This window comes from Podarcis pityusensis (assembly GCF_964106645.2).
Source record: "Podarcis pityusensis genome assembly, chromosome: 2".
Classification (NCBI taxonomy): domain Eukaryota; kingdom Metazoa; phylum Chordata; class Lepidosauria; order Squamata; family Lacertidae; genus Podarcis; species Podarcis pityusensis.
Genome location: NC_138029.1, coordinates 107,921,202 through 107,935,502, shown reverse-complemented (window position 1 = coordinate 107,935,502; position 14,301 = coordinate 107,921,202). Strand labels below are relative to the sequence as shown.

The window sequence follows — 14,301 nt, the reverse complement described above, 5'->3', positions numbered from 1 at the left end:
AGTTGGAATTTTCTAAACGCCTCTATATTAACCAAGAGTTTGCCTTCTGGGATACAAAAACTCATACAGCAGAAACAAATAATGGATTCAGACAGAATGCAGCACTTACGGGTGATTGAGAAATGCTGACTTGTTTTTGTTTTTCCCTGTATTTTGGGGACACATCGACAACTGTCCCTTCTCCATCTCATTCAGGATGGCAAAAAAAAGCACCAATTGTACAAAGTGTTTAATTAACCTGTAGAATCAACTGCTACAATAGGTCAAAGGTTAGGTTTCCTATCAGACACTCGATTAAATAACAAACATTTTCATAAAGGTTCACCTACAGAAAGGATAAAAGCTAATCACAAAAATTACTTGGATATAGCAAACAGTCTTCTATGGACAGCTAATTCCAAACTTTCCCCCTTGTGTTACTTTTACAGTTTCGTATCAGGCTACCTCTGTTAGATCTAGATTTGACAGCCCCACTTTCTCTTTAAAGCGCAGGGCGGATCGTGACATTTGCCTTTCTTCTCGATAGTTAGCCATCACAACTACCCAGATGAAGGAGATCCCCCAAATTCTCAACTTTTGTGTGTTTCGTTTTTCTTTCCTTTTAAAACAGAGGAGGAGCAGAGGCACAGAGGTGGCGACTCTGCCCACTTGGTCCACGGATGAGCTGAGATTCAAATAATTTCTTCTCCCACCTGGGTAGGGGGGAGCGGGGGACCACTGGCTGGATCAGAACAGGCGGGAACACCGTTCGGGACATGACAAAATGGGAACATACAGGAAAACCAATGGGGTGACCACTGCAGCCGTCCTGGACCCCTCCACCTCTGTCCGTCGGGCTGCGATACACTAAAACCAAATAGGACCTGGAATCCATCAACAAACCTGATTTGAGATTTCTCAGGGCTTGAATAAGGATTACAGGCGGCTAGCTCTGTAAGGAAGCAAGACGGCCTTCCCTTTCATTCTGTGTTGCGTTCATACCTTTCAGTGGTCCACTAATCCGAGCCCGTTGCACTACTTTCAGTCCTCTCCTTGTTTAATTTGGTTTTTCAACTTGTGTGTGCATGTACATGTGTACCTATATAATATATATATAAATATAATATATACATACACACGCAAAAAACACACACAGATAAACACACCACCTCCACCTTTTACAGCCCACTGTGTGAGCCTCCGATGGTGTCTGCTGCCTTAGTAGCAGGCCACAACAAACCGCTTAGTCTCTTAAAGTGCCACAGCACAAATTTGTCTTCCTATAGGGAAAATGTGGCCCTTCTGCCGCCAGATGTCCATTTGTCGCAGCCACACTGTGGAGAATGAGCAGCAAAGGGCAGGGAAAAACCCCCGAGGCCTGGAAAATGTGTCTTGTTACAGAGGCCTCAAGAGAGCTTCAAACCTATTCAAGCTTACCAAAGAGTCAACTGTAAAATGGATCCTCTGTAGAAAGCTATGCGATTCCTACCAACTTTTGGGCCATCCTGACTCAGTGGACAAAAATACAGTGTGATCCAGTGGCTGGGAAAGTGAAGCCCTGAAGCAAAAGGCTACTGAGGTTAATTTGCGACCAGCATTACCTTCCTAAGGGCAGATTCTCCATCACTCAAAGAGTCTTTGCATAGAGACTAGGAGTCTTCTCTTCAAAAGGACCTGCGGCCCGGTTTGTGTAGGTAGTTAAAAGAGCCGCAAAAACGAAAGCTTTCGGCCCAGTGAGCCAAAGCAACAAAACCATCTGAAGGTTCGCTCGCAGTTACTGGATATCAATAAATAGTCCTATAGTGCCTTTAATAAAACTAAAATGCAGACTTCGCCAACGTGCTGCCCTCCAGATGTTTTCGGACAGCTTCCACGTGAGTCGCTCAAAACATCTTGAAGGCATATTAGCAAGGGCTGCAGGAGTGTCACATACAATATTCCTAAGAACTCACAATATTCCTGTTTGTTGATACTGAACGTTGATGACCCAATGCATTTTCTGACAGCCCGACAGAACAGCCGCTAGTGCTGACAGCCACATAAATCTGCCTGCTCTTCAACGGCTTATATCCCCAAAGCGGGGATGTTTCCAGAAAAGCACAAAATTTATCTGGGATTATCGATGTTCGCACCAGAGCCAACCAGATTTTGAGCGTTCATTGTAGCCTATAACCACATACGGATTTTACCGAAGATCCTATAGATTAAGGCATTGATATCCAGTACCTGCCACGAGCGGCAAACCTTGCGATGGCGTTTGAAGCCAGACTGGCGCAATCTTTTAAGACGGCTCCTGCGCTCTTTCTTCGAACGACAACAAAAACCCACTAGTTCAGCTTCCCGAGGCACAGAGTTCCCTATCTACCCGCTCCAGCTGCGAGAGCGACCCTGTTAAAACAGCGGGATGGGGTAGGCAAACAAGGGGTTCTCTCTGTTGTGGATCTTCTCGTGTCTCTTGTGGTGGGAGCTGTGGCTGAAGCACTTGCCACAGAAGCGGCAGGCATAGGGCTTCTCGCCGGTGTGGATGCGGTGGTGCTGAACCAGGGTGGACTTGTCGGTGAAGCAATTCCCGCACTCGGAGCACACGTAGGGCTTCTCGCCCGTGTGGATCCGCTGGTGCCGGAAGAGGTTGGAGCTGACGTTGAAGCTCTTCTCGCAGATGTTGCACTTGTAGGGCTTCTCCCCGGTGTGGATGCGCATGTGCTTGATGAGGTCAGCGTTGTGGTTGAAGCTGCGCAGGCACTCGGTGCAGGTGTTCAGCACCTCCGGCTTCTGCTTCGCCTTGGGCTTCTCGCCGGCCGAGTCCGCGCCGTCCGCCTGCAGGGCACAAGGCTCCTGCTGCTGCTGCTGCTCCTCGGCCGAGTCCCGCAAGTGCTTTTTCTTGTGGGAGCTGCGGCTGTAGCTCTTGCCGCAGTCGATGCACTCGTAAGGCTTCTCGCCCGTGTGGATCCTCTGGTGCTGTGTCAGGTTGGACTTGTCATTGAACCGCTTGCCGCAGTCGAGGCAGATGTAGGGCTTCTCCCCCGTGTGGATCCGCTGGTGCCGGTTCAGGCTGGAGCGGACGGCAAAGCTCTTCCCACATTCAGAGCACTTGTGGGGTTTGTCGTCGGGCTGGACCGGCCAGGGGTCGATCAGGCTCGAGTTCTGGATGAAGACCTTCCCACACTCGATGCAAATGTCAGGGATCTCCTCCGTCTGGGTGCCCCGGTGCACCAGGAAGACCTTGCGCTTCTTGATGGTATGGACCGGCTTCACCGGCCACGTCATGGAAGGGATTTTCTTCTCCCGCACTTCCGTTCCACACGCTTGGCTGCGCCCGGGGCTTAAACTCAGCATTTTAAGGAGCTTACGCTTCGTCACCAGCTGCGACCGAGCCTCCTCGGGGCTGAAGTTCTCCTCCATGTGGCTCATAGCGTCGCTTCCTCTCACCTAGCGGAAAACCAAATGTGTTGCTCTTTTTAGGACGGGAGGCAACGCTCACAGCAGCAAAGCATCAACCCTGTTAATCCCACCCCCAGTAATCCAAATGTAAACCCAGAGCAGGTGGTTCCAATATACGTTATATGTATCGTTTGCATTAAGGCTTGTTTCCTCCATCAGTTCTTAAAATATGCCATAATCAAAAAGTAATGCAGGAACTGACTCTCAACTGCAGGTGGGCAAAAACCTACTTTGGACAATTGCTGGTGACTTCACGGGGGGAGGCAGATCAGGAATTTAGCGAAGGAGATAAACTATAGGACCCAAAACGGGTTCTGAAGCTCATCGTATGCCAACTCCTTGTGTACAGCTACAGGACAATTGCACAGAAGTATAGAAAAGCTGCAGGTTGTGGCACTGGCTTCGCTGTTCACTTCCTTTGGAATTCTGAATTCCTTTTGAAAGCAAATTTCCAGTGCTTAGGGCCAGGAAGGAGAGGCACGCTTAATTGGAACCCTCCGCCTCCAACCCCCAAGTTATTTGTGCCATTGAAAAGGCTCAAAAAACTCCTGGAAATGGCACATGAATCGGAGTGCTGTGCAAACCAAAACCATTGCATGCCAGCATCACTCGGCACTTCTGACCCAACTGCCTAGCCTAGCGGGATTACTCCATACAGTGGAGTTGACTGCAATGGCACAAAGGACTCAGGGCGCATTTTGGTGTTGCACGCTCTGCCCTGCTGATCTCTGAAGAGAGAGGGGGAAGACAGCCGGCAGAAGCAGCAGACCCTGGAGGCAGCTTGGGGAAAGACACAGGACACAGCTCCCAGGCTGCCAGCTTCTGAATTCGGCTTTAAGCTAGGCGCCACACTTCCCGAGCCAGCCCAGCCTTATTTGTGACATTTTGCTTTTGGAATCTTGGGTGGCCCTTAATAGGAGAAAAGGCTTAGCCTGCCCTTAGCTCCACAGAGCGGTCTTCCACTACCAACCATCATTTGCACTATTCCTCAACCTTCCCCCAAAGCAGTTAATGTCTCAGGAGATGCCAGCAGCCTTCTCCAAGTCCTCTAATCCCAAACACAGGAAGGAGAGAGAGAGAGAGAGAGAGAGGATGCGTTACTCGGGGCCCCTCCATATGCTGCCATCTGTTCTCGGGGAAGAGACTCCTCAGCACTAAATAAACGCAAACAGCATCATTGTTTGTGAAAGTTGAAGCCATTTATAAACACACACACGCTGCCCCTCGCACGTGCATGTCATCTTCCAAACTCAAGCCGCAGGCAGGCTTGCCACCCGCAACAATTCCACCGTTTGCCTGTATTTTGCGCGCGGCGGAGCAGGAACCGGGGTGTCCCTGGGAACACGACGAGCAATGCGTGGCGGAAGCGCACTCTGTACATGCTCAGGCCTACTCTCGCCCCTCGACTCCCCGCTACCACCGCCACCCCAGAGATCAGCCCCCACCCCACCCCATGCGAATTCGAGCTGCAGCTCACCGTCCGTGCGCCGGTAGCCAGGCCGGAGGCGGTTGCGGGAGAGCGGGCAGTGGGGGGCTGGTTTCCAGCCCAGCGGTCCGGATCAGCCCCTCTGTGCGGCCCGCAGCTGCTGCCGCCCGAGGAGGCGCGAGGCGAGAAGCAGACCCGAGCGATCCGGGGGGGCCCCCTATACACACCCCGTCGCCCTGCTTTAATTTCTGGGGTGGGGTGGCGGGTTTTGCTCATCCCTACCTTGCGATCAAGGAAGCCAGAGCTCATGCTGGCGGCGGCGGTGGGGGATCGGCAAAGGTGGCGGCGACGGCGGCGGGACCCCCCACCCCCAGTCCCACGTCGGCCAGAAACGGAGAGGGCGCCTTTTGTACGGCCAATTCAATGGGCTCCTGGGCTCGGGGCGCGATGGCTGAGAGGTCTGCTCCAGATCCTGCCCGCGCCGGGTGCGCCTCGCCTCTCCCCGCTTCGCCTAAGGCGCCTGCAGGAGCATCGCGGACGGGGGTCCCACCCGCGCCCCCCCCCCAGGAGCGGCTGCAGCCGAGCGCGGGCTCCGCGTCCACAATGGAAGAGGCGGAGGCGCGGGAGCGAGCAAGAGCAGGAGGAGGCCGCTTCCAGCAGCAGCAGCAGCAGCACCGCCAGCAGCTACCTCTGACCCAGGAAACTCAATGCTGGAAGGCTGACCCGACCAGACAAAGAAAGGAGCCTGGCGCCGGCGATGCCAGAGCCCCCTAGTGGGCGCAGCCTTGGCAGCGATGGTCCGTGGCGCCTTGGTTTGCTTTTCCGCCGAGGGGACGCGGCGGCGGCGGCTGTTGCGCCACGCTCATTTCCCTGCCTCTGCGCTCCCTGCAGACATTGTCCCGCAGTAGCTGCTGGGGCGTGAGTGCCCGGCTGCTTTTTGGAAAGGTGAATGCAAGCCTCTCTTTGCGCTCAGGTGTCATCGCGTGGCTTGAGGAAGAGGGTCAAAGGCTGGCTGGGATGTGAGCATCCTGAAATGCCGGCGTCTGGATCAGGCCAGTGGTCCATCTATAGTCCGGCACCCTGGCCTCACAAACCAGATGCCAGCAGGAAGCCAAGGAGCTGAACTTGAGCTCAAGAGCCCGGGGGTCCCTCAGGGTGCAGATGCAAAAGGCAGCAGGACTCCTGCGCCTCCCACACAACTATTAAGGGTGCCTTCTTTTTCACCTAGTCTCCTTAGTACCAAAGATCTCCTTGCATTCCTCCTCTCCTCCTTCCCACCTTCCGTTCAAGACGCCAGAGGCCTCCAGCTCTGGCTGCTTTCATCACTCCTGATGCTATCTGCTCACACATGATAGAAGCTTATAAGATGGCACGCGTGGCGTGGGGAAAGTGGAGAGAGAAATGTTTCTCTCCCTCTCTCATCACACTGGAACTCTTGAACGTCCAGTGGCAGGATAGCTCAGCTAGTTAGTGCCTGGTGCTGATCATTCCCAGGTTGCAGGTTCGATCCCGGTAAGGGACAGCTGGGGGCTGGACTAAGATGATCCTCAGGGTCCCTTCCAAGTCCACAAGTCTGTGATGTCTATGGCTGGAAGATAAAATAAAGTCCTTCTTCACACAGCGCATAGTTAAACTGCGGAACTCATTGCCACAGGAGGTGGCAAGGGCAGCCAATCTGGATGGCTCCAAAAGAGGATTAGAAAAATTAACAGGAAGAATGGGCTATCAATAGTCCATGCTCTGCCTTGAAAGGTCAGAGGCAGCAATGGTTCTGAATACCAGTTGCTGGAAAACCACATGAAGGGAAAGTGCTGTTGTGCTCAGAACCTGCTTGATGGTTTGCCACAGGCATCTGGTTGGCCACTGTGAAAACTGGATGGGCCACTGGGTTCTTATATATTTTTGGCATCAACCACTCAAATGACAAATTAGCGAGAGGTTGATTGATTCTCTCCAGAGGTCAACTTCTCTTAACCCAGGTGGTTAAGAAAGCCCAACAGAGACTCCATCTCTTCAGAGTATTGCGAAAGAACAATGTCAATCAACATTTGATTATCTCCTTCTATCGGTCCACAATAGAAAGTGTCCTTTCATACTGCATCACGGTGTGGTACACTGGTTTGACATCAACTGATAGGAAGTGCCTACAGAGGGTGGTGAATACAGCACAAGATATTATGGGCTGTCCGGTGAATCCGCTGGACGACACTGTGGAAGAACATTGCCTCAGGAGAGTGAGGAAAATTATCAGGGATGATTCACACCCTGGCCGGCACTTTCTTGATCTCCTGCCCTCGGGCAGAAGATATAGAAGCGTGATTAGTCACACCAACAGGGTAAAAAACAGCTTCTATCCGTGGGCTGTTAGGCTGCTGAATGAAAAGATAACAACAGGGCAACTGTTTTGGGTTTGGTGGGTGTGCGTCAGTAAATGAGGGGAATTAAAACTAAGAGAGCTGACTGGGGGTGCTCGTGTAATCTCACTGTATACAAGTTGTACAAGTGAAAATAAAGTATTTCAATTTCAATTCAAACTTTATGTTACTTGCAGAAACATGTACCAGCAGATGTATGGAGGGCGGATACTTGTGACAGGGCCTTTTCAATAGTGGCACACTCAAAATCTAAACAGCATCTCAATAAAGGTGTGGTCGGTCGCTTTGTCAGTGAACAGTGTGCATTTAAGTCTTTTAAAGGACTTTGCCATTTATTTATTTTCCTTGTGTTGTTTATCCTTTTGTATAGCTGCCAGCTGCCTTGAATACAACAGATCTGGGATGGGGAACCTGGTGGTCCTCAAATATGGCCCAGTGGTCAGGGATGATGGGAGCTAGAATCCTACAACTTTCAGGGGCCAAAGATTCTCCTACCCTGGTGAAGAAAGGGGGAAACAAATGAATGCCACATTGGGAGATTTTGAATGGAAGAGCAATATTGGAACAGGCCAATTGTCCACTAAAAAATGGCCTTCCCTCAGGGCCCCTGGTCCCTTTTATTCCTCAAGAGGATTCCAAAAACAAAGGACTGTTTACTGAATCTGTTTACTGCAAGTTTACTGTCCCAATGGGCTGCAGCTTCCACTGTAGGTTTTGAGTTCTTCACTGGCCGATAATTTCACAAGACATGTAGTTGCAGGTACCTTTTACATAAAGCTTGTTTTGAAAATCAAACTCATAATGGCTTCCCCTCCACACACTCAAAATCATGCCTCTCTCATTCCCTTGTGGGGAGAAAAACAGCTGGATGTGGTTTTGAGTGTAAAACCCTTAACAGCAAATTACAATTTCTAGGTTTATCCAGAAGCTTTCTGCTTTCCCTGGGCCAAGCAAAATCCACTTGTTTGTTAGAATAAGGACATTGATATGCAGTATCCTCTGCCCAGAAGCTTTGTCCCCCACTCTGTCCCCAGTAAGCCATGTTAGATACTTGGAGAATTTAACTATCCCCATAGTTTTCACCTCACAGAACTACAATTCCCAGCCTTCTTAACACACTATCATTCCCAGGAACCTTTGGAGGCAAGAATGTGCTTTCAATGTATGGGGAGGAATTCAATACAAATAATAATAATAATAATAATTTATTTATTCCCCAGCCACTCTGGGCGGCTTCCAACAAAAGATTAAAAATACATTAAAACATCAGTCATTAAAAACTTCCCTAAACATTCTGATTATCTTTTCGCCTGCACATTTCTGTTTGTCTGACAGGGGCACTCCTCATCTCCTCGTGCATACAGGTCTAGTGGTTATCCTGACCCACCAGAGCATATTTGGCGGAGGTGCAGAGATGCATAGGGGGAAGCCCCATTGTCTAATTGTGTGCCCTTGCATTGGTTTCAACTGGCACACCAAGCTAGCTGAATCCAGGCCATGGTGTGTATGCCAGCCTAGGCCTCATGACTTGGTCAACATCATTATTCAGTCACTTCCTTCAGCAACTGCAACTGGGATTTCCTGGCACCCTGCCTCCTATCAGGAAGTAGCAATGCACACACTTTGCCAGGTTCCTTTCTATTGTCCCCTCAAGTGGTTCCAGTCTTGTCCTCTGGCAACACAACAAGGCACAAGTCTTCTGCATATACCACCCCCTTCAGATATTTAAAGACAACTATCAGGTATCCCCTCAATCTTCTCCAAGCTGCATATTCGCAGCTCTTTCGACCCTTCATCATAAGACTTGGTCTCCAGACCTCTCTCCTAATTCTGGTCAACCTCTTCTGGACCACACTCTAGCTTGTCAATATCCAGAGTGAAAGATGAATGGAGTTCAACAAGTCGCAAAAAGTATGACAAGGACATTCTCCAAGGACCAAAAGATTGTTTATTTTTTTTTAAATACCTATTCGATTTATGATGAAACCTAAAGCTCCACACCTTGGTTTCTTAGAAATCTGAGCTAGATTGGAAAATAAACCAGCTCCATGTATTTTACAGTTCTTGGTGGTTTTTTTTAAGTTTCCACCTTCTAATAAATAAGCATACTCATGGAGAAAACAGCTCAGAGGAAAATTTGCCCGACGCATAGTGTTGGTTACCAAAAGTAAGGGCCCATTTGCACTAAACATTTAAACCAGCGTCATACCATTTGCAGCAGTCATTGTTTCCCCTAAAGTTCCTGGGAGTGCTAGTTTATCCAGGGTGCTGAGACCCCCCATCCCCCTCACAGCGCTACAATTCCCAAAGGTTTGTGGGCCAATCCCCCTTCCTAGGGAGCCTTGGGAACTGCAGTTGTGAGGGGAATGGGGGGGGGTCTCCTTTTTAAAAAACAGTTTCATACTTCCTTAATAATTTTAGAGAAATTACCGTATTTTTCGCTCTATAGGACGCACCAGACCACAAGACGCACCTAATTTTTGGAGGAGGAAAACAAGAAAAAAAATATTCTGAATCTCAGAAGCCAGAACAGCAAGAGGGATCGCTGCGCAGTGAAAGCAGCAATCCCTCTTGCTGTTCTGGCTTCTGGGATAGCTGCGCAGCCTGCATTCGCTCCATAAGACGCACACACATTTCCCCTTACTTTTTAGGAGGGAAAAAGTGAGTCTTATAGAGCAAAAAATACGGTATGTCATCGTGTCAAACGGCTGATTCATAGCAGTCTCTGAATCTAAAATGTACAGCTAAATTTAAAAACACCAAAGGGCGGCAGGGGGGTGTTGGTCTTGTCGTTGATTTTCTGACAGCTGGTCTAAAACCCAAAATGCATCAAGCCATTTTTTATTTTTATTTCTGATGCTGCATGGAGAATGCCAACTGCTTTGTTGCTACATATGGGCACAAGGCATGAACCCAAAAAAGGTCAAAGGTAATTTATTGGAAATTTTATGCCACAGAACGGTCTCTTCTTACAGAAATTCCTATTGAATGCCTGAGTATAACATATAAGCACCGGCTAATTATGGAGGAATGAGAAATGGTTAAAGAAAACCATTGATCAGGCCCGATGGAACAAACCCAAATAAATACATGCCTGCCATAGAGTTTACCACGAGTGGTCTTCCGGAGTGGCGCCATCAGCAATGGCGGACTCCCTCTCATCTGGAGGGACTAGCTCCACGCGAAACGGGTCTTTTCCGCTACGGCGAAGCGGGGACCCTTTCAAAAATCACAGGCGGATGAAGCCTGTGACCATGGGACTCGGCGGGCACCTTTAGCGCCCCCCCAACCCGCAAAAGAACCCACTAACGGGCTCCGGAGCGAAGAGGGGGAAGTGGCGCGGTGCTGAGAGTCAACTGCTTCTTCCGTGGAGCGAAGCCGCACAGCCGTTGCCGGAGAGCGCTGCCTTTTTCCTGGGACAATTTGGCTTCTAAAATAATCACCCGTGAGTACTTAAATTTCGGACAATTGGACTTTAAATAAGGACTTGCGAGCAGAAAGGAAAATTGGACTTAAAAGTTTACCTCAATTTGGCACTGAAACGGGAAGGTCTAAACAGGAAGTCAGTCTTCCGTTTCTTTGTAGATAGATTAAAGCAAAGACATGCCAAACTAGAGCTCAGAAAATCGCTTGTAAAAGATTAACTTTCATCATTTAAAATTGTTGAACCCCCCTTCGGAAGCAGGAGAAGAGGGGGGAATTTTTCGGACTGTTTAAACCTGCAGAAGTGAGTGTAAAGTAAAGTAACTTTCCACCGTCCTGATCCTGGAGCGGGATGTCAGGACTGATGTTTTTTGAAGCTCATTGACCAGAGACAAACGTTTTTGACAGATAGCTATAAGAAGAGAAACATTGATTCCATTGTTCCCCTTCGCATTTTAAAGGAACAAATATTGACAAAATATCTGAAAAAGGAAACTTTGTTGTTAGACTTGTCTTTAAAAGAAAGAACAAATAGAAGTTTTCCCCCTAGAGGGAGACTGTGAAACTGTAACCAACTCCGGGGAGCTTGCAGCTGTTACAGATTACAATCGTGGGAATAGACTTCTGACCTTGCAGGACAATGTATTCAGAAGCTCTGCTGCGTGCTTTCTGTAAAACAAATGCCCTACTGGAACAGCTACATGAGAACACGGACTTGATGACTGATGCGATCAGAAATTTTGAACAGGCAGTGGGAAATTATACGGAGCCCACCCAGGAATTAAATCAGGAGTGTGCCCTGACAGAACAGATGAGGGAAGAGGATGTTGCTGAATCTTGGGCACCAGAGATGAAGGGAGCTGTGGCCCAGCAGGAACATGAGCTTTTGGACTTGACAAATGAACTTGGAAAAAGCCAGATTTGGAAAGATAACGTTTGGTTTGGTTTGGAAATGGGGGGTTGGATAGACCCTCCTATGCAGGAATGTTTGGACCTTTCAAGTCTGGCAATGGGCCGTGAGATGTTTGGGGTTGTGGGGGCTCTTAATTTTGGAGGGATTTTGAAACATGTTCTTAAATACCACATGGAGTTTAGTGTGGACTATGGAAAAGGGGCTGATTTGTTGAGAAGGGTCAAAAACATTGTTAAGCTGGAGTTCCCACGAGTGAAAGGAGCAGGAGACAAAGGAAAATACAGTTATAAATATGAAGAAGAGCTGCGGAAGGGACATGGAAGAGACTTAAGGGCCTCGGATACAAGGTTACCAGGTTAATGCGCTAGATCGATGGGATAATAAGGACTGACAAAACCCGGGACCAGGAGGAAGGGACGCTGGATGAAGACTGGATTGTTTTTATTTCTTTTTTTTACTACTAGGATTGTTTTATAAAATTGATGAATGTTAGAAAAATGTTGGAACGAAATTACTTGGCTTTAGCAAAAATGTTTAAAGAATTATGTAAGAATATTATGGTTATGAGAAGTTGATAAAAATAAGATTTAAGTTTTAAGCTTTAAGGTTCTTTATAGTAAGAGAAGATTAAAATAGATTAAGGTAATGTAATGACAGAATATTATGAAATATGGAAAGGATTTGCTGCGACAATTAACAACTAGGATACAAAAAAAAGGGAGGAGGAGGAGGTCAAAGAAAGAAGGTAATGACAGTTGAGGATTTGAGAATGATGGATTTGTTTTTGAGTGTTTGTGGTGTATTTTTGTTTTTTGAATTTGTATTGTTTGATGTGGTTTGTTTTTTCTTTGTTTTCTCTTTCTTTTTTTCTGCTTTGTTCTCTTTTGTAATTCTAAAAATTTTCAATAAATATCATTTAAAAAAAAAAAAAAAAGAGTTTACCACGAGTGGCAACTCCATTGAGGAGGCAAAACAACAGAACTGTAGTTTCCCACACAAAAATGGTCAAGCCTCCCTCCACAGCGCCACCTTGTGGTCCCTGTGAGTATACCACTAACACCGCCCACTGTTAGTTCACAGCCCTCGTACTTGATGGCAGTGTTTGCACCCAAGTGTCTATACTTCAGTACATTAAAACACAAGGTGGAATACAAGTCTTAAGAAACAAAGATTTGTAGACAGGGCAGTAGAATAGTTTTTTTTTTTTTTTAATTCTTCAAGTTTAAAGCCTACAGACAACATTACTTACTGGCCACTTGTCCTTTGGGGATGGTGAATTGCAAAGCACGGCTGCAGATGGAGCGTAGGGGTTCTGCTTGCAAGAACCCTCTTTGCTGCAATACTTCCAGCAGGGATAAGGAAGATGTGGCTCCCCCAGATGTTGCTGGCCTCACCTCCCATCACCCCTGACACTTGGCCATGTTGGCTGGGGCTGATGGGAGTCTGAGCCCAACAATATTCGGTGTCCCATCCATGACCCCTGCAGCTTCAGTCAGCCTAAAACAGGGGAAGTTATCCACCGTGCATTCTTCCTATTTTCACTTTTCATCAAGGCTCACTGTTTCCAGGCTCAGTTCAAAGTGCTGGTTTTGACCTCTAAAGCTCATGTCCCCTATAGCTAAAGGACCTCCTTTCCTATATGAACCTGCCCAGACCCTGAGATCATAATCTGAGGTTATTCTGCACATCATTTCCAAGGGAGGTCCAGAGGGTGGCGATGAGGGAACGGGCCCTCTCAGTGCCAACCTTGCCATCGTTTCAGCAGCAGGTAGGAGGATTTTTGTTTTCCCAGACATTTGGGCCAAGCCGATGATATCATGATGCCCTGTTTGTTAAATCTGCTTCTAATTACATTTATCGTGTGATTTTATCGCGGCACTTTTTACTAGGTTGTAAATCACTTTACAGTGATAAAGGGACGCGGGTGGCGCAGTGGGTTAAACCACAGAGCCTAGGACTTGCCGATCGGAAGGTCGGCAGTTCGAATCCCTGCGACGGGGTGAGCTCCCGTTGCTCAGTCCCAGCTCCAGCCAACCTAGCAGTTTGAAAGCACAAAGTGCAAGTAGATAAATAGGTACCGCTCCAGCATGAAGGTAAACGGTGTTTCCATGCGCTGCTCTGGTTCGCCAGAAGCAGCTTAGTCATGCTGGCCACATGACCCGGAAGCTGTCTGCGGACAAACGCTGGCTCCCTCGGCCAATGAAGCAAGATGAGCGCCGCAACCCCAGAGTCGGTCACGACTGGACCTAATGGTCAGGGGTCCCTTTACCTTTACCTTAAATCACTTTGGGACTTTTTGTAAGAGGGCCACAATACATAAAATTTAATAAACCTAACGCTAAACCAAGTGGCAATGTAAAAACTGAGACCACCGCTAACTACTGATTGTCTGCAAAGAATCTCAGAGGCCCAACACCAGAAACTTAATCAGCAGCACAAGGGAAGCTAAATCTATTAATGAGCATCCTCTGCTTGTTGTTTTTATGCACATTGTGTTAATTGCATGCAAATTAAATATGCAGAGAGACAAAGTTCCTCCAGCCCTATTATACCCTGCTGGCATGTTCACTGGAGCTGGAAAAACTGTCCAACTACGCTTTTGAAGAAAGGGGGTGGCGAAATAACTGAGGTATGGTGCATATTTGTGGAAAGGACACTAATGGGAACCAGGAGACAAGATACAACTAACCCGTACACTGTAGCGCTCTATTCTGTGGAGAGCAAAAGGGTCAGCTTCACCACAC

The 14,301-nt window shown here is 48.1% G+C and overlaps 1 protein-coding gene and 1 long non-coding RNA gene across 3 annotated transcripts in view; both read right to left on the bottom strand.

The window, feature by feature from the left end:
* Nucleotides 1-14,301, bottom strand: part of LOC308470279 — a 350,106-nt gene that overhangs the window by 3,205 nt on the left and 332,600 nt on the right. The window lies entirely within an intron of this gene.
* Nucleotides 3-5,386, bottom strand: LOC308469874 (uncharacterized protein). 2 transcript variants are annotated; one of them, XM_080992933.1, is made up of 2 exons: nucleotides 4,898-5,386; nucleotides 3-3,408 (listed from the first exon to the last, which is right to left on the bottom strand). In XM_080992933.1, the coding sequence occupies exons 1-2, from the start codon at nucleotides 5,153-5,155 to the stop codon at nucleotides 2,371-2,373; spliced, it is 1,296 nt and encodes a 431-aa protein (XP_080849059.1). In that variant the 5' UTR covers nucleotides 5,156-5,386; the 3' UTR covers nucleotides 3-2,370. The 2 variants fall into 2 exon arrangements, with proteins under 2 accessions (XP_080849059.1, XP_080849060.1); XM_080992934.1 differs by having other exon boundaries at nucleotides 5,129-5,378.

Excerpts from the sequence above, each read along its gene's own strand:
- LOC308469874 (XM_080992933.1), bottom strand. The coding sequence starts at position 5,155 with ATGAGCTCTGGCTTCCTTGATCGCAAGGTAGGGATGAGCAAAACCCGC. Across the intron at positions 3,409-4,897 it reads TGGCTACCGGCGCACGGACG|GTGAGAGGAAGCGACGCTAT; the intron begins GTGAGCTGCAGC and ends GTTTTCCGCTAG.